This window comes from Musa acuminata, chromosome BXJ2-11 (genome assembly GCF_036884655.1).
Source record: "Musa acuminata AAA Group cultivar baxijiao chromosome BXJ2-11, Cavendish_Baxijiao_AAA, whole genome shotgun sequence".
Lineage (NCBI taxonomy): Eukaryota > Viridiplantae > Streptophyta > Magnoliopsida > Zingiberales > Musaceae > Musa > Musa acuminata.
The window spans coordinates 26552529-26578169 of NC_088348.1; the positions used below are offsets into that span (position 1 = coordinate 26552529).

At 35.0% G+C, this 25641-nt stretch overlaps 1 protein-coding gene across 1 annotated transcript; it reads right to left on the reverse strand.

Moving 5' to 3' along the window:
* Window positions 1-4321: 4321 nt before the first annotated feature.
* LOC103971639 (probable alkaline/neutral invertase F) lies at window positions 4322-24855 on the reverse strand. Its single transcript, XM_065133768.1, has 5 exons — window positions 24653-24855; window positions 22033-22457; window positions 20904-21335; window positions 18480-19038; window positions 4322-5319 (listed from the first exon to the last, which is right to left on the reverse strand). Exons 1-5 carry the CDS (start codon window positions 24654-24656, stop codon window positions 5024-5026), a joined length of 1716 nt encoding a protein of 571 aa, XP_064989840.1. The 5' UTR covers window positions 24657-24855; the 3' UTR covers window positions 4322-5023.
* Window positions 24856-25641: the final 786 nt, after the last annotated feature.

The window sequence follows — 25641 nt, forward strand, 5'->3', positions numbered from 1 at the left end:
ATATATAGAGATTATTTATTTAATAAATTTTAAGTTCACTATTTAAAATTGTTAAGATATTATTTTCCTTTTAGTGGTTATAAATTCAATATATTTATGATTCAATAAAACTTAACTTTTATATTATGTATAATGGCCTATATAAAATTAATTTAAATATTAAATTTGTAATAATCTTATAATCAAATATTAGAATGAAATGTAGTTTCATGAATTTTTTGAGATTATATATACTTATATTTGTGGGTCCCTTCATATTTCATATTTTAGTAGAGAGAGATTTTATAATCTTTGTAGATAATCAATTGAAATATGACTATATATATCTAATTCATATAAAGTCTTAGGTTATTGATACCTTTAGGTATAGATAAATGAAGTCAAGAAATAATTAGATAGAAATGTTAAAATTATTAAATCTAACGGGTGATAAATTTTTTTTTGATAAATATGATGAGTCTGAATATAATTTTGATTCTTTTGTTAGATTCCTATAATAATAAGATATTTATGCTTAATATGATTTATCATATGTGCGATAGTAGAATAAAATTGTTGAAAAGTAAAATCATATTATTATGGGAGCTTGATAGGTTATTCTTTTATATTAGAATCAAAATGAGAGAAAACTTAAGGATAATTATGTATATATTGAGTAAGGTTCTTTATAAGTCAATTATATCAACTCAAAATCCTTTTGAGTTGTGGACCAGTAATAAACTTAACTTGAGATATTTTCATATTTGAGATTATATTACAAGATAAAAATATTTAAATCACATAAAAAAAATTAGGTTTAAGGATTATTTTAAATATTTTATTAATTATCTAAAAAAATTCAAAGGGGTAAAGATTTTATTATTTTAATCATATTACGAGGATAATTAAATCTAGTAATGTAAAATTTCTAAAACAATGATAAAATCAATTGAAGTAAAAAATCTCAAAAGATTAATTTTGATATAAATGAGATATAAGTTGATACTCTTTTATTAGTTTATATTTGAGAGATTGTTGTTCCTCAAATTACCGAATGAATTGATGAGGATAAATAATAAAATAATATTGATAAACTCACACGTGATATTGATATCACTACTAATATTGATAAACTCTCAAGAGAAAAGGAGACATATCATTTTTGTTAATTATATGATATATATATAAGAAACAGATTATGATATAAAATCTAAGGGATCCCTTATTATTTTTAGGAACGTAATGATTTTGAAAAGTGATACGATGCAATAAAAGAAAAGTTAAAATTAATGAACCAAAATAGTATTTGAGAACTCATTAAATTATTCAATAATTATAAAAGAGTTTTTTACATAAACATGACTCAGAGTGAAATATCGAACGATATAACAACTAAACATATGATCAAAAATTTTACTTATAAAGAATACATCAATTATAATATTTTTTTATTTTTTTAAATGATCTCATTAAAAATTATCATAACAATACTAGCTCATTATGATTTTGAGTAACATGAATGTGAAAATAAGTTTTCTGAATGGGGATCTATATTTATATAGTTTAACCTATACGATTAATAAAAAAAAGAAATATAAAATTTAATATATAAATTTAAAAAATCCATCTTAAACAAACTTCTATACAATGGTATATAAAATTTTTTGATATTATTACATCCTTCATATTTAAGAAAAATACTATTGATCAATCAATAAATTTATTATATTGATCTTATATATAAATAATATTTTATTTATTAGTAGTGATCTTTGTTTATTGTACTAAACTAAAAAATTCTTCAATAAGAAGTTTAAGATGATTGATATAAATAAGATATTTTATGTTATTAACATTTAGATATTCAGGAATAGATCCTAAAAATTTCGTCATAAAAAGAGTATATTGATTGGCTCTTAAAAAGATTTAGTAAATAATTTTATTCAACAAATGATAAAAGTATAAAATTATAATTGAAACAAATATTTTTAAAATAATTTTAAAAAAATTTATATAAATAAAAATATTTTTTATATATGGACAATTGAAAGTCATGCCTTTGAGTGAATTGAATGATTTTGTCATAATAATACTTTTTATATATGCTCAAGCCTATGCTAGATCAAATATCAATTTTATAGTTAAAATATTTAGTAAATATTAAAGTTAGTCAAAAATAAAAATACTAAAAGACTGCAAAAAAAGTAATAAGATATCCAGAAGAGACAAAAGATTATATATATATATATATATATATATATATATATATATATATATAAGCTTGAAATGATGGTATTTTCATGTGTTGATTCCATAAATTATCTTGATAATAGGAAGTCCACTTTACTATTTATATTCATATCAGTTCGAAGTGACATTTATGAGGAAAAATATAAAGTAATATATTATTACATTATTAATAGTGATAGCTAATTTTATAATATGCTTTGAGGCCACTAGTTAAACTTTATAACTTCAAAATTTTATGATTTAGTATGATTAGACTTAATTGTCAAATTACCAAAGATACTTTGTGATGTATTATGATAGTTTTCTTTTTTAAAAATGATAAATACTATTATAACTGATAGTTAAAGAAAAAATATATAAAAATAACTAATGTTAATTAAAAACTTGAGCTATACTATATTGATTGCTTATTCATTTATTTAAGATTTATAACCTAAAGTATTTGAAAGAATATATTTTTATGATCCGATTTATGAGCAATTCATAAAAGATAAAGTGATGTTTAAGTATACATTATAATTAGTATTTTTTTACATAATTAAAATTATTTATTTTTACTATCCTATTCATATTTATGTATGTATATAGTATAATTGAATGTAAATAATAGAATTATCTCGACAAAATAAATTACATGAGTTATTTTAGACTATATTAGGAAAGACTAATAATATTACAATACATAAAAAGAAATATGATATTGATAACACTCACATTGCTAATTAGACTTGATAGTGTTACTGTATTTATTTGCCTATATTTTTTTAATTCATGAATGAAAAAATGAATCTAATTTTCTTTATAGATTAACATTGCTATAGCTTTTAGATCCGACAATGCTTACGAATCAAATAAAAACCATTTGAATAGCATCATAAGACACGTACCATAAATTTAATTTTTTATTATTTGATTTTAAATTTTAACAAATTTTTTATACTCACAATTATGATTTACATGTTATAAACACATCTCATTAAGAAGACATGTTTTCCTCTGGCCTAACATGAATCTTCCTACTTTAATTGTCTTATCCTGATCGAAGCATCTTGTGTCACTAAAAACGCAGATCAAATCATAAATACTTATCAATTGGTTTCATCATCAAAATACGAGATTCAACATAAACCTCAAAAGTTTCTAAGACTATCATAAAAAGAATATATTGATTCAGTCTTAAAGAGATTTAGTAAATAGTTTTGTTCAACAAATAACAAAAATATAAAATTTTAATTAAAATAAGTATTTTTAAAATAATTTTAAAAAATTATATAAATAAAAATATTCTTTATATATGCATAATTGAAAGTCTATATGCTCAATCATATGCTAAATCAAATATCAGTTTTATAATTAAAATACTTGGTAAATATTAAAGTTACCCAAGAATAAAAATACTGAAGGACTACAAAGAAAGTAATAAAATATCCTGAATTAACAAAAGATTTTATATATATATATATATATATATATATAATTAGATTAGTTTGAAATGATAGAATTTTCATATGTTGATTTCATAAATTACCTTGATAATAGGAAGTCCATTTTACGATTTATATTCAAATCAGTTGAAAGTGACATTTATGAGAAAAAAATATAAAGTAATATATTAGTACATTATTATTAATGATAGCTAATTTTATAATATGCTTTGAGGCCACTAGTCAAATTTTATGATTTCGAAATTTTATCTAATGATTTAGTATGATTAGACTTAATTGTCAAATTACTAAACATACTTTGTGATATATTTTCTTGTCTAAAAATGATTAATACTATTATAACTCTATGCATTACAGTATAAAATACTTTATGATCAAAGAAAAAAATATAAAAATAACTAATATCAATTAAAAACTTAAGCTCTATTATATTTAATTGATTATTGATTCATTTATTTAAGATTTATAACCTAAAATATTTGAAAGGATGTATTCTTATGATTAAATTTATAAGCAATCCATAAAAGATAAAGTGATATATGTTTAAATAGACATTATAATTAACATTCTTTTTTATTATTTTATTCATATTTATATATGTATATATTATAATTGAATGTAAATAATAAAATTATCTTAATAAAGCAAATTACATGAGTTATTTTAGACTGTATTAGAAAAAACTAATAGTATTATAATACATAAAAAGAAATATTGATAACACTCGTATTGCTAATCTTAACACATCTCATTAAGAAAAAAAAAGACTGGAATTTCAAGCGGTTCAAGACCTTGGCGTCTACTGCTTAAATTTACTACGGGTCATTGCTGCTCTTGCTAAAATGATCACCTGCAATATTCTTAAAAAAGAAAAAAAAAAAACCATTAAATAGCATGGCCAACAAAACACATGCATGTGCAAGTTTCTAGGGGAAAAAAGAAAAAGCTCAAGCTGGCCGTTAACCAATGATACCAGCACATGAAATGCCAGATCTGAGATGTCATTGTCGCTCTATGCCTGATCCAGTCATCTAGATTTTGGAAATATAATGGCCATGAATAATAGCATACCAAATCCCGAAAAAAATATATATTTTCAACAAGTATTTTGAGAAAAGCAACCTAAATTCACCAAATGTATCATCATTAACAAAGATGGTCAGTTACACCACAAAAAAGGGTCTTGCAATGGGGCATTGCTGAGGGCACAAGCATAGGAAAAAGACAACTTGGTAATCTTATGAGCATTTTGTGTGTCTTCAAGATCCTGCAAAAATTAACACCATCAAAAGCTACCTTGGCTACTGTTGCGAAGATTGTCAGAAATATGGAAGAGTGCCTGATTGCTATCATCGCGACCATGAAGCTGATCGCCTAAGGGGAGGTGTCATCTGTTTGTCTTCCTCCAGTGCCACCATTCCCAGATGAGAAGGATCCTCGAGCATCATTTTTGCCACCAGATAACCAGCAATCGACCAGGTCTGGAATTTCCTAGCTTGCTTGCCAACGTACCTCCCTAGAGTTCCGTCGTAATATTCTGGCCAGCTATCTTTCAATAACCTGGTTTCTGCAAGCTCGATAGCTCGTCTAGCAATTTGAGGTCGCCCAGTCTTGATGGATGCGGCAGTCAGAAGCCAAAGCAAAACTGTTACAACAAAATTTCTTGTTAATGAGGATACTTGACAAAGAAACAAGCTAGTGCCATGGGTGACAGTTCCAATCATTACAACATGAAATATTGGATTGTGGTTTACAATGTTATCATAGTTCCATAACTGACCTTAAATGACCTGAAACTTAAAAAGGTTGGGCATCTTAAGTGCCAGCACTTCCATACACCTTGAGTTGGTTCAAATATCAATAAATTTGGCAATGACAATTCTGGGATTTTTTTTTTTTTGAAGGAATTATAACTATTGCAATGCCATTGCAACCTACACAAGCATTAAATACTGAATATCCCATGTTTTTAATCTTGCAAGACAAGGCTTGAGCATATCTTTTCTGAACACAAGTTACTGAAAGTTATATACATGAGATGAACACCGGAGCATGTGATGTGTCAACTAAGTCAATCACATTGTGGCAAAAATGAACATAAAACCTCAGAAATGCTCCATGTCCTATTCATTGTCTAGAGAGTTCAATAATAATGGAGGATTCCCAGAACACAGAGGAAAGAACAGGAGGCAAATGTAAGAGGAAAACCTTACCACTATTTTTTTCTGATGTTCTCTTTTAATATATTTGTAATGTGCAGCTCGCTCGTGCAGCCAAAAATGGCCTGTTTTGGCCTGTTTTTGGGCTGTTTTCGCATGCTGTGGCAACTGCAGCGAGTGACGTGAAACACCAACCATCTCAGCACCCTAGAACCCCGATTGCTAACTAGGATTCTGACTTAGAGGCGTTCAATCATAATCCAACACACGGTAGCTTCGCGCCACTAGCTTTTTAACCAAGAGCGATGACCACTTGTGCGAATCAATGAGTCCTCTCCAACCCTGTGCCATCCGAAGGGTTCTAAGGTGCTGAGATGGCCGACGTTTCGTGCCGCTCACCGCGATTACCACAGCATGTGAAAACAGCCCAAAAAATAGGCCAAAACTGGCCATTTTTTGCAACGTTGTCATGCATTTAGTTAGTTTTGCCTAAGTTGTGCCCTTGTGTGTCCGTCCGCGAAGGTCAACCTCCCTGAAATCTCCTATGGTCCCTTATGACTTACAAAAGAGGGAACGGGTTAAAGAAAGCATCTCACTCGGGATCCACAAGTAATCATCCCTTACGATTTACAAAAGAGGGAACGGGTTAAAGAAAGCATCTCACTCGGGATCCACAAGTAATCATTTCAGTAAACACTTCATAACCAATGTAAATTACAAACAAACTTCATAAGCTCTAAACAGTTGCCAACAAAGGGTCCAAAATGATCCACTACAGATCGAAATCCCCACAAGTACCCACATGACACAACCTTTGTTTGCAAGCCTAGGACGACCACCAAAACCAAAGAAAATAGGGTCGCTAAGCCTTCTGCCAGTCCTTTACATGCTGTGCAAAGCATAAATAAAACCGAAAGATCCGAACATACATGAGCATTACATCAAACACCCCGTTTATAGTTTTATCCGTGACATTCTCCCCCACTTATTCCTTTGATGTCCTTGTCGAAACCTTTGTAGACGCTGCATCTCTTTGCCTTTACTGAGTCTTCGATCTTTTAATCTAGTGGCAATGCGCCTCTTAGCTCCCAGTTGGACTCCACCACTGTTGTTAAGTGGTCGAACTTTGATCCGCCATACTGCTTCAACTCACCAATGACTCTGACTATGGTGTGGGGTCGGTTGAGTTGTGTTGATCCCTGTTGTTTCATGCGGATTCCTCAGATGAAGGAAAAGATCATCCTTAGTATGCATTAGTCTCTCAAATATTCATGCCGCTTGAACTAGATGAATGTTTGTTGGAGCTTTAACGAGCATCGCCTCGCAGACTTTAAAGTTTTTGGATCCTTCCTCCATAAAATTTACCTATCGATTCTTCTTCCACTTAGTCGTCACTTTAAAGTCATTTGCATCACTTCCACTTTTGAATGACATTCTGTTGGGAAATAAAGCGGATAATCTACTATCAGTAGCACTGATCATCATTCGTGAGGATTTGACAACTATTGTCTTTCATTTGGTTTCTTCGAAGGGCCTTTAAACCTGTGCAGAGCTCCTTTGCTGAATAGATAAGAGAATTAGAGTACTCAGTTTCGCCCACTCTCTTAAGAGTTGAGAAGGCAAAGGTCACTTGACTTCGCTCGCCTCTCGAGGGTTGTACTCTATGCATCAAGCTAGTTACTAGCCTTCGCCTGCTCTTTACTCACACTTCTAAAGCACTCTAAGTGTTTGCACTCTAAGTGTTTGCACTTCTTGTGTTGAGTTAGCTACTTAGCTACTGTGATTCACCTTCTCAATGTCATCGATCTTCTGAAATGTAAGAAGTTTTCACCCCAACTTGGAGCAACTCTCTAGTAGTTTTGGTCGCCTCTGGGATTGTACCATTTTCTCCATCATCTTTGTTGCCTACTCCTCTGAGTTGCAAAGGTATAACACCGCATACTGTCTACTTCGTTCCTTGGTCAAGCACTCTTGCATTGACTCGAAGTCTTTCACTTTTAGTTATTTTGATGAGAAGTTCGTTGACACCGGTCTTACGAAGTTCCCTAGCTTCTGCCCTTTAGCCTTGTCTCGGTACTTGGAGTATTCTCCACCTCCTCGGCCCCTTTCATGATTAAGTGCTTTCCCTCCATGAGAGCAAGGGATCGATGACGTCACGGAAGTCCCGCCTTTACGATACCATGACGCTGTTATGCCCATGGCCCTACTATCGGTCACCTTGCATCCGTGTTCATTTCTTCGCGATCGGTAGATATGCCTCTGTGGCAATCCTCCAAGTCCACCTAGAGACTTAGCTAGGTCCATGGGCATAACAGCGGGACTTAGCTACCCGATGCTTGGTTTTGGGTAGCTAAGTCCCTTTGGACTCGTCGTCGCTTCCTCACCCTTTTCGACCCCCTACTTCAACACGTCTGTGTTCTCCAAACAGTTCCTTTTAGTTGATGAAAAGACAGATTACGACTCCTATGCATGGCCTCCGTCATCATGTTACAAGGTTCACGCTGATTCTGTTCTCCTTATCTTCCTTGGTAGCAACATTCGCTTACTCGACCTTGTCCTCTGACTTACCGGGCTCCCTTAAGCGAATATGAGCTCTAGAGCAATCCAACTCTCCAGCCTCTCCGATCATACCTTTGTATGATCAAGTCCCCCTCATGAGACTCACTGGTTTTTGGAAAGCTAAGTCCCTCTGGACTCGTCGTTACTTCCTCGCCCCTTTCGACCCCTTACTTCAACACCTCTGTGTTCTCCAAGCAGTTCTCCTTTCAACCCCTTGCTTCAGCATCTGAGACTACAAATCTATATGCTCGCTCCTCTGAGTAAGTCCTTTTTCCTACAACTTCATACTCATTTCCCCCAAACAGTCACGTATGATGGCTGCTCTCAATGTGGCCCTGCTAGGTCCCCTATGTTTGCATGTCAAGTGTTTCTATGAGTGCTTGTCCCGCTCTGATACCTTATTGTTACGGACAAACTTCGAAACAGGATGTTTGATGTAATGCTTATGTATGTCCGTGTCTTTCTATTTGTTTATACTTTGCACAGCATATAGAGGGACTGTCAAAGGCTTAAAAGTCCCATTTTAGTTGGGTTTGGTAGCCTATTTAGCCTTGTAAATAAAGGTTGGGTCATGTAGACACTTGTGAGAGATTTTCAATCTGTAATAAACCATTTTGCCCTTTTGTTGTGCAATTGTTCTGAGCTTGTAAAGTCTGTTTATAATTTGCATTGTCAATGAAGTGTTTTCTGGAATGTTTACTTGTGGATCCCGAGTGAGGTGTTTCCTCTAACTCGTTTTCTCTTTTAAAAGTCCTAAAGGACCATGGGAGGCTTCGGGGAGGCTGACCTTTGCGGACGGACACGCAAGGGTGCCGCACGACTTAGGCAAAACTAACTAAGTCCATGACAATATGTCACGCACTTAGCTGGTTTTGCCTAAGTCGTACGACACCCTCGCGTGTCCATTTGCAAAGGTCAACCTCCCCGAAACCTCCTTTGGTCCCTTAGGATCTACAAAAAAGAAAATAGATTAAAGAAAACGTCTTACTCGGGATCCACAAGTAATCATTTCAGTAAATACTTCATAGTCAATGCAAATTACAAACAAACTTTACAAGCTCTGAACAGTCGCACAACAAAGGGTCCAAAATGGTCCACTACAAATCGAAATCCCCACAAGTGCTCACATAACACAACATTTGTTTGTAAGCCTAGGACGACCACCAAAACCAAAGAAAATGGGACTGTTAAGCCTACTGTTGGCCCTTTATATGCTGTGCAAAATATGAACAAAACTGAAAGACACGGACATACATGAACATTACATCAAACACCCCGTTTACGGTTTTGTCTGTTTACAGTTTTCAATAAACTAGATCTACCAACTACTAGACTTACTATTCTATTAAATTGAATTTGATTGTATATCAGAATCCTGTAAATGCTAATAATTCATATAATAAAGCTAAATTTTTATTATACATAAAACGTTGAACTGACAACAAAATGGATTGAGCAAGATTTTTATCATTAAAAACATAAGATATACTCAAAAGAAAAATCAAGAGATTTGATAAGTATAATGTAGATTAAAGATAAAAAGTTGAAAGCTCTCCAATTCAAAAACCAAAGTAAGCAGAAAAAGAAATCTAAGAGTTTAATGTTGAATCTCGGATTTTGATGATGAAGTCAATTGTCATTTGTTTATCTAATCTATATGTTGAGATAAGTGTATAGGATTAACTACAATGGTAGTAAGACATACAGCAGGTGTTAAGCCGGAGTCAAGACAAAGATCATGTTGGGGGGTTCGAGAGTTCGTCGGAAGTCCGGACGTTCGTCGGAAGTTCTACGGGAACAATCCGAGAAGTCCAGGAGCTTGCCAAAGAAGCTCGTCGGAACTCGTCAAGAAGATCCTCGCGAAGTCCAGAAGCTTGCCGGGAGTCCGCCGGAGCATTGTCAAGGGTTCGTCGGATGTTCGTCGGAAGAAGCGATTGACGCATCGAAACACGAATTGCAGTAATGACGTCTTAATTATCATAGTTAGTAAGTAGATTAAGTTAGGATTAGAAGATGATCCCACTAACTTAATCAAGGGCCAACTGAGCTCTTAACAGACCCAAATTAGGCCGAATAAAACAGCCCATTTGGAACCAGAATTCCTGGCCGGCGATGGCACCGCCTAGGAGACTCGGTCTCCCAAGAGTTCTGAGTGGTAGTACTGCCCCTGTCAGGTGGTGGTACCGCCTGAGCTTGGTCTTCGAGCGTTGTCAAGTGGTAGTACCGCCCAGACAGAGTGGTGGTATCGCTCAGTGACAGATAACAGGCGATAGTACTGCCAGGACCCTAGAAATCCGGAAATTGACACTTTTGAGCTTCATTTTCAAACCGATTGGGGCCTATATAAACCCCACCTTTTCCTGCATAAAAGGACACCGAAATCTTGCTTTAATCTTGAGTATTTGAGAGCTTAAAAGTGTTGTAAAGGCTAGAGTTCTTCTCCCTCTTTCTTTCTAAGTGTTGATCATTCAAGAGATGAGTGAAAACTTATAAGGGTTGTCTCCTAAGCCCGTCAAAAGGAGAAAAGCTGTAAAAGGGTGGTTGGCCTTCGCCTATTGAAGGAAGGCCTCTAGTTGACGCCGATGACCTCGTCGTCGTCGGAAGCCAAAAGTGGATGTAGGTCAAGATTGATCGAACTACTCTAAATCTCGATTTGCATTTGCTTTCTACTATTTATCTTAACTGCAAACTATATTTATTGCTTTACATCAACTACACTTCGTATGTTCTCAATTTAAAGATCTTTCTGAAACGGTTTTCATCGAAATCAGATTTTATCGTACGAAAGTTTTTTTTAACCGACGAAAGTTTTCCGTTGCACTAATTTACCCCCCTCCCCCCTCTTAATACGCTCTTGATCATAACAATTGATATCAGAGCAAGGTTGACTCTCAGTTGGATTAAAACCTAAGAGAGATAGCATTAGCCGAGAACCAAGAGGGTCACTCTGTTACACGTTCGCCCATGTTCAATGGGACGGATTACACCTATTAGACGACTCAAATGAGGATATTCCTTATTTCCATAGATTTTGAGCTTTGGAATATTGTAGAAAATAGATTTTCAAAATCTTCTCTTCCAATGATCGATTGGAATGAATTGGAGAAGAAGACTTTCGCTCTAAATGCAAAGGCTATGAATACCTTATTTTGAGCACTAGATAAAAACGAGTTCAATCGTATTTCGATTTGTGAAACTGCATTTGATATTTGGCATATACTCAAAGTGACTCACGAAGGCACAAGTAGAGTGAAAGAGTCAAAAATCAATCTTTTAGTACATTCTTATGAACTTTTTCGAATGAAACCGAATGAGACCATAGGAGATATGTACACTCATTTTACGAATATCGTCAATGGTCTAAAAGGACTCGGTAAAAGTTTTTCGAATTTCGAGCTTGTTAATAAAATTCTAAGATCCCTTCCAAAGAGTTGGGACCCTAAAGTCACAGTCATTCAAGAGGTCAAAGATTTAAATAACTTTCCTCTTGAAGAATTAATTGAGTTATTAATGACCTATGAAATGACTTGCAAAGCTTATGAAGAACATGAGGACACCCTTTCAAAGAACAAGAAGGATATGACACTTAGAACTCAAGAAGACCACTTGAGAGAAAACTCAAGTGATGAGAACTTTGATGATGACTTGACACTTAACAAGAAAATTTAAAAAATTCATTAAAAATGATACTAAAAATAAATTTGAACCCAAAAAGGACCAAGTAATTTGCTACGAATGCAAGAAGCCGGGACACTATAAAAGTGAATGTCCCTAAGCCAAAAAGAGAACACCAAAGAAGAAAGCGCTCAAAGCAACATAGGATGACTCAAGCGCATCCGAAGAAGAGAAGCCCAACACCGAGCAAGTTACTCATTATGCACTAATGGCCATTGGAGAGGAGGTAACAAATTTAATTGATACAGATTTATCATTTGATGAATTATTAAATGCTTTCTATAATTTATTTGATGAATATAAAATAATTAGTAAAAAATATAAATTATTAAAAAAGGAGCATGATACTCTTGTTAGTAATTTCGATAAATTAAAATTTGAGCACAATGATAGTTTAGCTACATGTATAAAATACCATGATTTAGAAATTCTCCAAAAGGTGAACTTGCTACTCAAGGACACCTTGAAGAAATTTGAGGTTAGTAGCAAGTCCTTGAACATAATCCTTACAAATAAATGTCATGTTCATAAAAGAAGTGGAATTGGATTTGTGAGAAGCCCTCACCAAAATCCAACCACCTTCATTAAAGGCCCTATCTTGCATATTTCGCACCAAAACAAATGTAACTTTTGTTGCAAACATGGACATAGAATTTATCATTGTCCATTCAAGAAAGTTAGTCTAAACAAATTGATTTAGGTTCCTAAAGGAACCATAAAGAACTCAATACAACATAATAAACAATTTAGATCGATTTTTGAGGCACCCAAGGTCAAATGGGTACTTAAAAATCATCATCTTTTGTAAAAACATATATCATCACAAGTTAGAAGCAAGAATGATATCTTACTTTTGGGGTGCTCAAGGCCTATGACCAGAGATCCAAAATGACTCAATAACGCTCTCTAGCTAAAATGACAAAAAAAGGATTAGTAGAATTAAAAGTTTAAAACTATCAATTATAAAATGATACTGATACAATCTTGTGTGGTAAATACTTAAGTTTGATCCCTCAAATTTTGAAACTCGTAAACTCCTATGCATGAATTCCCCTTCACACATCCTCCGGATTTCCGAATTCATCAGATACATTCATTCTTTATTTTTTTCGAATCCAACTATATCTTACAAGATCATGAACTTATTGCAAGCCAAGTTTACATATAAATTCTTGTATGATATAAATCATGAACTAGTGAAGCTTACAAGCTTGCATGATGAGTCATGAACACATTGAAAACTCTATATAATATTTGAGTAAAGTATGCATTTCACAAGATCTATCATGAATGTACAAAATTTCTTTTTTTGTGATGAAAATTTTTACATAATTATGTAATCAAAGTCGGTTGCTCCACAAATAAAAACTCTTTTCAAATTGAAAACACTCACATCAGCTGTCACGGGTGGCAGGCGATTACACCACCCAGCAGCGGTGCCACCGCCCGCAATGTGCCCCCTTTTAAAACCAAGCTAAGGCCGACGGTAGAACCGACCCCAACTCATTTTCTTCTCTCCCGTGTCTCTCGTGCAGCTCTAAACCCTCATTCAACTTCATTCTTCCCCTCTAGCTACCCAAAACTTCCTATTTCCTGCAAGATCAAGAATCAATCTTACATCTTCTTGAAGATCTCAACTAAGGTATTCTCTAAAATGTTTTGATTTCTGTTTTGTATCATCTACTCTTGTTCATTATTTATCTTCCTAAATAGCAGTATTTATGGGTTCTAAAAGATCCTCTAGGGATAAAAGGAAGAGGAGATTAGAAGAAAACTATAATTCCATACTTTTTTATTCAAATCTATATACCCAAAAATTTGCTTCTATAAAATTTAGAAATGTTCATAAGGAAAAATATATTGATTTAGATGAACTAAGTGATTTAGAATCAATTCAATGGTTTGCAAATCTAGACCTTCTCCCAATCCTATAAATAAGTGAACCTATCTACCCTAGGCTTGTTAGGTTGTTTTATAATAATCTACATATAGATAAAGAAGAAAGGGTGTCTACCTATCTTTTAGGACGTCATATATCTATTACGGATAGATACCTTTACGACATCATAAGCATACCTGTAAAAAATAGAGGTTGTTATTTTAGAGGACAATGGGATAATGAAACAGTTGGGACCACATATGTTGATGCCTTAGGAATAATTTTCGACAATCTCAACTTAATGGTACTTCCAAAAAGCTATGAACATCTATTACCATTAAACACCAAAATACTTCAACATATCTTAATTAGTATCATTGTCTCTAAACAATACCATCATGATGAAGTAAGTCAAATGGAACTAGGAACCATGTATTGGATCATGAAGGGATACAACAATTGCTTTGATTACCTTATCCAATAGAACATGATAGAAATATCTAAAAAGGATATGATGCTTCCATATGGCGGTATAATCACTAGAATTCTCCATGCCTATGATATTACAATTCCACCCGACGAAGAAATTATAAAGCTAGATAGATTTAACATCATAAATAAAAATCTACTTCGATGGATGATATGTATATTTAGAAATGGTATGTGGGTTAGAATTCCTAGAAGAACCGACCCCCCTCAACCTGAACCAGAACCAAAAACACCAATCTTTAGGGGTAATCAATCTCCTCCAACTGGTCCCTTTGAGGAATCACATCCAATTAAGCAAGCACCTTCATCATCTATCGAAGACATAGGGATTCAGATAGATCGCTTTGAACAAAGACAAGATCGACTTGAACATTGTCGAGATCAAATCTTATCTGAGCTGCAATAGATTCACCAACAGTTTGTCACTCTGTTTAGACATTTTAATTTTTCACCACCTGAATGAGCATATGTATGTAGAAAAGGTTAACACAATTCCTTCTTATGCTACTCACTTTGATCGCAATGCCACTTAACTTGATGATTGCAAATCCTTGATATGTTTGACTATTAGTATCTATGACTTGATGTATTATTTGGTGAGCATTTACAGAGTTAGAAATATTAATGTTAATTGAATTTCGTTTTCGGATTTTCCTAATTCTTTGATCACTTAAATTCCATGCTGAAAATTTTATACGAATTTGATATGATTGAATGCTTCAATAACGTGTTTACTTTAAAGTTGAAAATTTTGTGCCTTGGTGCTAAAAGTTTCCATGATGAGCATGTTATACTCTCGTTGAATTTGAGAAGGTTCGTTCATACATCGGATTCTTAATCTTTGAGTATAACAAAACACTAATAATTTGGCTTCATAATTATGATTGAAAAACTATGGCTGAGTGCATGAATTTGTTAAATTTCATTTTCGGACTTTCTTGACTATTTGATCAATCACTTAAAAACTCAATGCAGAAAATCTTATGATACGAATTTTACATGATTATGTGCTTCAATAACATGTTGGAAATTGTGTGTCTTGATGCCAAAAATTTTCATGATGATGAGCATGTTTTACCTTCATAATTATGTTTGAAAAGCTATAACAAAACATTGTCCGAATGCATGATTTTATATTTCTCTTCCGGACTTAATGTATTTCTTGAATGGAGCTTTCATGAGCCTATGTCATATCAAGTTTATTTCATATCAATGCTTCATGATTTTTGACACATGGCATTAATTAACAAATGCATCTCTCATGGATTTATCTTTTGAATTTTTAATCGAAAAATGGATTTGATGTAATGATTCTTACATGAATTCCTTCTTGATGAAGGAAGATTTTTTTTTTAGATGAACACTTGCAAGGATTTAATTTCACATGTACATCTTAATCCTTGTGAAAAATGAAGTATGCCTTTATCATTTTTAATGAAAAATAAAACTTCATTCAAAATTGGTTATCTATAGCTTTTCCTCCTTACTTTCCTCCTATATGCAAAGTGTTAATGATAAATAAAAAAGGAAAAGTAATGAAAGCTATGTCCTTTTTGAGAACTTTTGAATAAAACCATGTCATGAATGCTTGAAATATGATTAGTATAATTTTTTTTTATGACATGAATTTTTACCACATTTATTATTATGCTTGAAATATGCTTGAATCGTTCTCCTTTTTGTTGATGACAAAGGGGGAGAAAGATGTAGTAAATTGATGATAGAATGAATTGCCATATTTGCATTATGTTAAGATATCTAGAGCTTACATTGCAATTTTACAATGTTGATATCTTGTCATATGATGACTTGCTATGATTGCTATCCTTCATATTTGAAATATAAGACTTGAAAATTGATTTCATGCCTTGACATCATTTTCAGAAAGTTACATCATGATAGGAATCATGATGGGGGTATTGATAAGTTTAAATGAACTTAACTTATCAATATGTCTCTTGAATTCAAAGGCTTTGAATTCAAGAATGACTTATCTCAAGTATGGCATATAGATAGAGGGAGTTAAGGTTAACTCTGTCATCAATTAATTATCATCATAAAAAAGAGGGAGATTGTTGAATCTCGGATTTTGATGATGAAGTCAATTGTCATTTGTGTATCTAATCTATATATTGAGATAAGTGTGCAGGATTAACTACGATAGCAGTAAGACATGCAACAGGTATTGAGCCGGAGTCAATACAAAGATCACGTTGGGGGTTCAATATTTCGTCGGAAGTTCTGCGGGAACAATCCGAGAAGTCCAGGAGCTTGCCAAAAAAGCTCGTCGGAACTCGCCAAGAAGATCGTCGCGAAGTCCAGGAGCTTGCCGGGAGTCCTCTAGAGCATTGCCGAGGGTTCGTCGGATGTTCGCCAGAAGAAGCGATTGACGCACCAGAACACGAATTGTAGTAATGATGTCTTAATTGTCGTAGTTAGAATGTAAATTAAGTTAGGATTGGGAGGTGATCCCACTAACTTAATTAGGGGCCAACTGAGCCCTTAACAGACCCAAATTAGGCCGAATGGAACAGCTCATTCGAATCCAGAATTCCTAGCCGACGGTGGTATCACCCAGGAGACTCGGTCTCCCAGGAGTTCTGGGCAATAGTACCACCCCTATCAAGCAGTGCTACCGCGGCAGTTGTTACTACCAGCGTTGATACCACCTGAGCTTGGTCTTCGAGCACTGTTAGGCGGTAGTACACTGAAATCTTGCTTTAATCTTGAGTATTTGAGAGCTTAAAAGTCGGGGTTGTAAAGGCTAGAGTTCTTCTCCCTTTTTCTTTCTAAGTGTTGATCATTCAAGAGAGGAGCGAAAACTTATAAGGGTTGTCTCCTAAGCCCGTCAAAAGGAGAAAAGCTGTAAAAGGATGGTTGGCCTTCGCCTATTGAAGGAAGGCCTCTAGTTGACACTGGTGACCTCGTCGGAGGAGGAAGCCAAAAGTGGATGTAGGTCAAGATTGACCGAACTACTCTAAATTTCGGTTTGCATTTGCTTTCTACCATTTATCTTAACTGCAAACTATTTTTATTGCTTTACATCAACTACACTTCTGTATGCTCTCAATTTAAAGATCTTTCCGAAATGGTTTTCATCGAAATCAGATTTTATCGTACGAAAGTTTTTTTTTAACCGACGAAAGTTTTCTGCTGCACTAATTCACCACCCCCCCTCTTAGTACGCTCTTGATCCTAACATCAGACAACTGCAATGCTAAATTTTAAATACAAGTGGTTCTAAAGACAAGCCACAAATAAATATATGAGTTGATGTGGATAAGAGACAGGACACTTTTTTGACAACTGATCCTCTCACTACATGTAGACATTGTCCAACACCAACAACATAGATGGATATATCCCTCTCTCTTCATAACATATATGTAATGAGGGACCCTGTTGGGCCCATCTCTGATGCTCTTTGTACTTACAGGTCAAGCCTCTTGTTGACATTACTCTTCCCAACTCCACTTGTTCGATCGAGCAAGACTAGGGCCAGGTCTGTTCGTCAATCTATCATTGGCAGGAAGACCAAAATCCTTTACATGACATATTAAGAGTCAACACTTCAACTATGCCTAGGCTCTACATGACATTCGACAATGATGTGACCAAAAATAGATTCCAAAGGTATGCTGAAATTTATAGCAAGTAAATGCTTTTATACATTAGATACTTTTATATTCATGTGCAAACCTATACACTATTTTTATATTTGAATCAAGGTTTATCATACCATGACATACTGCTTAGTACAGGCGGTATGTACTAGTTTAATAGGGGACCAGAGTGATACATCGATACACTCCAATATACTATATATCGGTATGCTCGATAGAGCTCGGTACATACCAAACTAACAGCTAGTCAATACACCGGTATAGACCGGTAAGATGAATCATGACTTGAATATTACAAAGAATAAAATATGGCTATATCAGCAGCATGCATTGTGAGGTTATTCAAGAAGCGTGGAAGTAGAAAAGTTATATAAAAGAATTTATTTTCTAGATCCGTTAAACATGGCTTGTGAAGTCTCACCTGGCCAAGAACCACCATTGTGGTAGCTCCAACGAGTGTTTTTTGGATCGCAACCAGTTATGACTCGCCACTCATGATTTTCCAGAGCTGGATAACAAACTTTTAAGGGCATCTCTCCAACCAATTCTGTCCAGCGTGCTTCAATAAGATCCATAATCGCAGCAGACTGATTGGGAGTTGCCAAAGATGATAAAATTGCGATGCAATTGCCTAAGCAGAACCAACGGAAGTCCATTCTAGCAGGACTGACATTTCCAATGAAGTAACCACCACGATTTGGGACAAAATCAAATAGCCAATCTGGGAGAGAGTCAGGCATTACATTGAACTTGTTTACTGCAGTATGAGAATATTCCTCTGTCTTATAACGATATATGTCATTAAGCTGGCGAAAGTCAAGCCAAAAGTAACTCCGCAAGTGATAGCTCAATGCATGAAGGCGTTTAGTTATAAGCTCAACGAACTCCTTACCCTTGTCATCTTGTTTTAACAAATTTAAGGCACACCTTAAAGCCATAAAAAATAATGCTTGTATTTCAATAGGATAACCATAGATGCCCTGTAATATGGTTACCACTTAACTAAATCAGTACACTGAGTAACTTATGAAGCAACAAGAGAAATTATCATTTTCTCAGTTGAAATCATGTAGTACAGTTGCATTTCTTGCTAAAAGAAGCCTCACAAACAATTTGAATTTCCAATGTTACAAAGAAAGCCATGAAATATTGAACTTATAACAAAAGGAGAATATGCACATTTGATATCACACCAATTGATAAAATGCAACTTCCATATATTTCATCTTTAAACTTATGAAAGTGTTGTTAAGCTTATTCTTGAATTGCTAATTGTTCATTTTTTTCAGTAATGTTAACATTGAAACTACCAGCTCTCTTTATGATGGAGAGTCAAGATGCATAAAAGCAATATGACTTCCATATGCTGAAGGTGAACCACCTACTGTTTCTGTTAACCATTGTGTTCATAGTGCCAGTCTGCCAGAAATGTGAATCTGGTGCATTCTCATAGGATGTTTCTGATGCTAAATATTGATATTCTTAAATGTTCCCACAGCCTAACACATTAGATATAAATGTATTTAAGTGATGAATGACAACTAGGTATAGCTTATACGCACATGTGACCATAATAGGTATAACTTGGTGAAGTGTAAAAAAATTGCTATCCAGGTTCATAGAAAAAGATAAAAGTAAAATAGTACTGTTTTTACCTTAAACAGCGAAATCGATTAGTTCAGTCCTAATGTTCAGAAGATGGGTGATGATGCTAGGAAACACTTTTTTTAGTTTTCTAAACCAACCTAAAGGACTCTAGCTCTGTTTTGCAAAAGAGTGAAACATGAATTGTTAAAATGAAATGATGCTCAACAACAGCCACATAAAGATAAAGGCAAAACAGCAGATGGAGATAAGAGATATCTTTAAAGACAGAAGAGAAGCCAAATAGAGCAGTAAAAGCTGCCCAATAAACCAGAATTACTTCATACTGATGTTCAGTTGACAACAGTTTTTAAAACTGAAAAGCACAATGCTGAATGCCTTTTTCTTTATTACTATCTTAGTGTCAATGTGATTCTAGAGTGATCCTTATCTAACATGATGGAGATTTCCTTAAACATAGGATCAAGCTTCAAGACTTAAATGACACCCAAGCCAGCAGGCAGCTAGTAAGGCAAACAGGATTTTCCTTATCGAGAATCAAAGGTTTAAGCATGAAATTTTCAGAAATATAGTTGAGTTGTTGTCTATTTAGTAGTCAATGACTTTATGTTGTTACATATTGTGCAGCAAGAGTTTGTATTAAGACAATTGCAGGAGATATTTTGATTGCATAATATTTTTTCCTTCTTTCAGAAATTCAAACACAATCTCACTTTCGCAGGTCAGAAACTTTGCAAAATGGTTTTTCTTTAAATTTCCAACATTCTGGTAGGATGATTCATTCATAGCACATGCATGATCCTGATTTGAATTTCTGATTATAAATCAACAAGCAGGACAGTTTAGATAATTTCAAATCACAAAACTTCCCATTTGGTGGATCACATATGGACCATATATTGCTTCTCCAATCAACACAAGTAAAAAACAGAAAAAGGATGTAGGCAATCACACTATTTGTCAAGCTATCAAAAGTTCTTTCTTTGTTTTACCACAAGTCTCATTCTAAATTTAATAAGGTTCTTCAGATACAAAAATTGTTTAATCTAATTTTCAGGTGAACCTTGCGAACCTTTCTAATATATAATTAAATTATGTACAATCAGATACAGGCTTTTTGCAGTCAGCTAACATACATACCAACCATATGCTAATGAGCTGGTGAACCAAGTTAATCATACTCAAGTCCAGCAAAGGATGCATGTAAAAGATATCAAGTCAAAAGCAGTGAAAAAATTACCATACGACGGTCAATCATACAGCATCCATCAGCACAAAGCAGTGTTGGGAATGTGTCAAACCCTTCTGAGAGGCACAATGACAGAATAAGGCGTATCCCCTGCTGACAATCAGGGGTGTCAGCCAAGGATGAGTCTCCTGTAGCCCTTGTGTAAGCACGAAGTAATATTATCCACCAAAAGCCAGAATCTACAGGGGCAACTCTTCCAATGGCACTTTCTCCAAAGTCAGCAATTAAAGTTTCCGTATTCCGGATGGGATCCTGGAAAACCTTGAAACTTGCTGGCATGACACCTGCTCCAAGCTGAAAGCGGTCAATCTTCTTTTCCCATGATTGAAGTCGAAGCGTTTTCGTGAGGAAGTTTCGAACTATTTCAGGCTCTCTACTCATCAGAAATGCCAAGGCACTTGGGACAAAGTCTCTCACAAATACCTGAGAAATTAAAATAATTTGAATAGCCAGTGCCACTGGACCTGTAAGGCTACCACATATTGCACCGTATTAAGATATATCTTCTAGGAGAAGCATTCACGCTGTGCAGCACCAAATCAGTCTAATAAAACAGCACTGTACCGCATCATATGGACATGTTTACAATAACCTATCCACTACATTAAAACTTTAGAACAATACATAAATCATATGCAGAACAATTACCAGTACCCCGTAAAATGTCAATGGGTCAGTTGATTTGAACTCACCATAAACAGCTAAAATTGTTTGCATATACGAGCAATTTATAAAGATGTAAAGGATGATCCACGAAACAAAAAGCAGTGCATGTTAGCCACTATACATCCATGAAACCCTGTGTTGGTCCATCATTCTAGCTTGTAGAGTTAACCACTTATGTTTCTAAGAATATCTAAAGAAAATACTCACAGATCAGTATACCACTTATGTTTATAAGAATATATAAAGAAAATACTCGACAGATCAGTATACCCCTGAGAAAAATTTTCTTAGCAAGACATTGTCAATTAGCATTGAATTAAGGAACTGACTATTATATATTGCCAGGGCAACTGAAGATAAAAAAGGAATGCCAATTTAGATTCAAGAATTCACATATTTTGATTTGGAGGCAGAAACAAATTCTAAAAGGAACACTATTGACAGAAGTGAAAACCTGATTATAGTTAAGTGCTTCTTCTGAAGGGTCCATTGCAGCAATTGTACCAACTGGACGTCCCCGAAAGTGAACCAATGAGCGCCTCAGAGCTTCCCAAGCTTCAGCTTGTAGATGAGAACTGATGGAAGCCTTTGGAGAATTCACATTTGACCTCCAAGAAGGTGAGTAAGCATTCTCTAGGTGCTCTGTGATTTTCAAGTGATCAAGGTTCTTTAAAGTATGACGAGGGGATGCACTGGCCATGGATAGCTCAAATAATGCCTTAACTTCACAGGACCTGTGGCGATCAATGTTATGGTTCCTAGGCCTAATTTCTAGCTTTGAGAAATCAAATTCCTGGATTTTCAATGGAGTTAACTCCCTGGCTTTTGTACCACTATTCTCAGTATCATCCTCTGGATCCACAGTAAAGGAAGGCATAACTGAAAGTTGACAAAGATGGTTCAAAATTAGTTGATGTGTCAAGCAGTCTGCACTGATCAAGTCGAACAAGGTAGATGAGGTAAGATATACATCCAGTACAAAAAAGCAAGAATTAGAGCACCAATAATTGTATCAGAAGAACATAGGCAAAGTCTAGGTGTCCCAGACCGAGAGATTTCTTGAGGAATTGACAAACCACCAAAGATAAAATTAAATCAGAAACTTCTTTAAGGGACAAGGGCCCCGCAAGCAACAACATCGCAATTAAACTTCTGAAACACAACTCCAAACTTAGTCAACTAATTGTTTGCAGTTACATAATGCATTCTGCCTGAGTGATCAGGACTGGACATCCAACACTAGTTTTATGACCAAGAACAGTACCCAAATAGAGGTTTAAAGGAGAAGGGTACAGATGCCAAAAAGAGAGAGATTCCTCCATAGAGATCAATTAAATCGATCAGATCTAACATTACAAAAGAAACAGATACTCCAATAACCAAATGACCATTAAATTTGGATTTCACTTATAGTCAATTTGACTTGTTGAGATTCTTGCATGGCATTTGTATGGATAACATACCATGTTCACGTTAGTATACATATGGACCTTTCATCAGCATTTACAACCCTTCAATGTGCATGTAATCATGTCCCCTCATTCCTCCTTTTAATCTTTACTTCGTATTTACAGTTTGGATATATCCTTCGTTTCTAAGTTTGAATTCTAAACATTGCACATTTAGATATGACCAATTTTATCTATGTCTTTTCAGGTATTATCTCTTTGCTTCATTTGCTTATCTAAATTTAAAGAAAAAATAGCAACACAGATGAAACTTAATTTGTTAACAGAAAAGGGATAGAAAGATAACATATATCCCATATTTTCAGCAATCTGCCTCAAATAACCATATTTTCAGTAATCTGACCATATTCCACTAAAAACGATGATCCATGGTCAATTGTAGAAGCTTAAACAATAATATACTTGACAATTATAACAAAATTCCACAACACTCAATATTGCTTAGAAAATCAAAACAATATCTAACAACAAAACTGGTAGAGACAGACAATCGCCAACTCTGTTTATGATCTGACTGAAATAGAGTGTTGAAAAAACCCTATCCTCTCTATCACTTACTAGGTGCAATCATAGCTCAAGAAACTATGTAAACTCTCTAAGAAAGATCACTCATCTTTAATGAAATTTGTATAGAATACATTCAAGACAAAAAGAAAAATCAGATCAATCAAATACAAGTGAAATACACAATTAACCCCTATAACTATGTTAAAAGAAAGTTGAACCACGGCGCGATACAAACGTGAAATATCAGTGAACTACATTCCCGAAATCCAAATTGTTACAGCGATACCAACTCACATCCGTTTTGCTTCCAGATAGATCGACAACATAAGTTTCAGGCATTATGGCGGAGTTATCAGAATTGGCCATCCCAACAACTACATTAGTTTCGCGAGCATTCATACCACGATAGTGATACATTTAAAATCAAATGATCATTTATTCACATTAGAATCAATTGATCCAAAGCACTTGTATCCCATATTAAAAATGTTTTTTAACCCAATGACCATAGCGTATTTGGACTTCAATGAAAGAGGATAAACATAAGTTGAAGCTAGGGATTTAAAATGCTTTTTCTGAGTCTTTATCTTTTCTTGTTTAGTTCCGCAGATCCTAATTTGTTCTATCTCTATAGATCTTCCACTTTGATCGATCTGCATTTCTAATGATTGTACATTTGTATGCTTTATCGATCCCCAAAAACAAAGTATCAGCAAAACCAATATACGCCCTTATTCCCAAACTTTGGCATAAAGGAGTCATACAAATCTCTACAGATGGATTACATTGCAACAGTTTCATAATCGCATTAAAGAAGTCGACCATAGCAAACTCAACACGACGTTCAGGGAAAGATTTCCACTTTTAGCTGCTGCATTGGGATGCCAAAACATCGAGATTCCCACAAATAGGAAGTTTCTCGACCTCGAATGGTTTGCTTCGAAAGATGGCAAACAAACGAGAAGCAGAACCAGATCGATCGAGGAACAAAGAAACAAACCCTCACATGCAACCACACGAAAAATCAAACGAGTGGAAAACCCGAAGATGCAATCAAGAAGAGAAGACAGAAACGGGAGCAAGATCGGGCGTTCGGACCCATTCGTCTGTTGTCCGATCGAGAGAAGAAGTGGAATGGAAGCTGATGGAGATCCGATCGAAGACTCCACCGCCTAACGACTTCGAGACAAACCCTAGCAAAGCGACGGGAGGGGGGACGAGAGGAGTGGAAAACCGGAGTGTGTCAACTTTATATATCGACCTCCGCGCCGGTTTGCAGGGCATCGAATGGAACCATTACGTTCGCCGGTAGACGAGGGGGCGTTAAAGCGTCGAGGGAACGCGGCGGCAACCAATACGTGACACTGTGACCGGGTGGCACCGGTGGATCCCGTGGGTTTTACCGGTCACAGCCGGTCAAGTAAATATTGCGTACGTGTTCTCTCACAGCTTATTCCTCTGCGCGACCATCGTCACCGTCCATGGTCCGGCAGATCAGGTTGGGCGTGAATCTTCGAGCACTGTGGACGGCGATGCGATGGGCTGAAATGGGCGTGCGGCTGCATGAAGGATACGCACGAAACGAGAGGGCTGCGCGCCTTCCGCCACGGGAAAGACATGAAGATTCCATCGGAACCGTTCGTTTCATCATGGATTTCGATCTCGATCGTTCGTTCGTTTAAATAAGAAGTACCTGATGATATAGTATTAATTTGATCAAAACAAACGAATGGCTGAGATCGAAAATTTAGATGGAATGGACGGTTCGATGGGACGCTCTATAGCTATTCTCTACCAACGATGGTTTCGCCAACCCAGGAAGTGTGGGGCCGGCTTTTAGCCAAGCCTGTGTTTTGGTAGGACCCACCGTTTGGGCTTATTTCATGGGGTGAGCGAATATATTGTTTCTAATAGTATACTTGCCTTTATAAATCTTAATTAAACTCAGTTAAATTAAAATTAAGATTATATAAAATATCTTTAATGTTCTCATCGTCATTAGAGTTTTGAAAGGTCATAATGTCCATTAGAGGATTCAAAACACTGCCTTAAAGTCCAAACAATAGTTAATTAAAGAAGATTAACTC

What these genes read in the sequence shown, in the direction of transcription:
- LOC103971639 (XM_065133768.1), bottom strand. An exon ending in AAGCACTTAACTATAATCAG is followed by an intron (nt 21,336 to 22,032) that starts GTTTTCACTTCT and finishes TTAATTTCTCAG; the next exon opens with GTATTTGTGAGAGACTTTGT. An exon ending in GTATGATTGACCGTCGTATG is followed by an intron (nt 19,039 to 20,903) that starts GTAATTTTTTCA and finishes ACCATATTACAG; the next exon opens with GGCATCTATGGTTATCCTAT.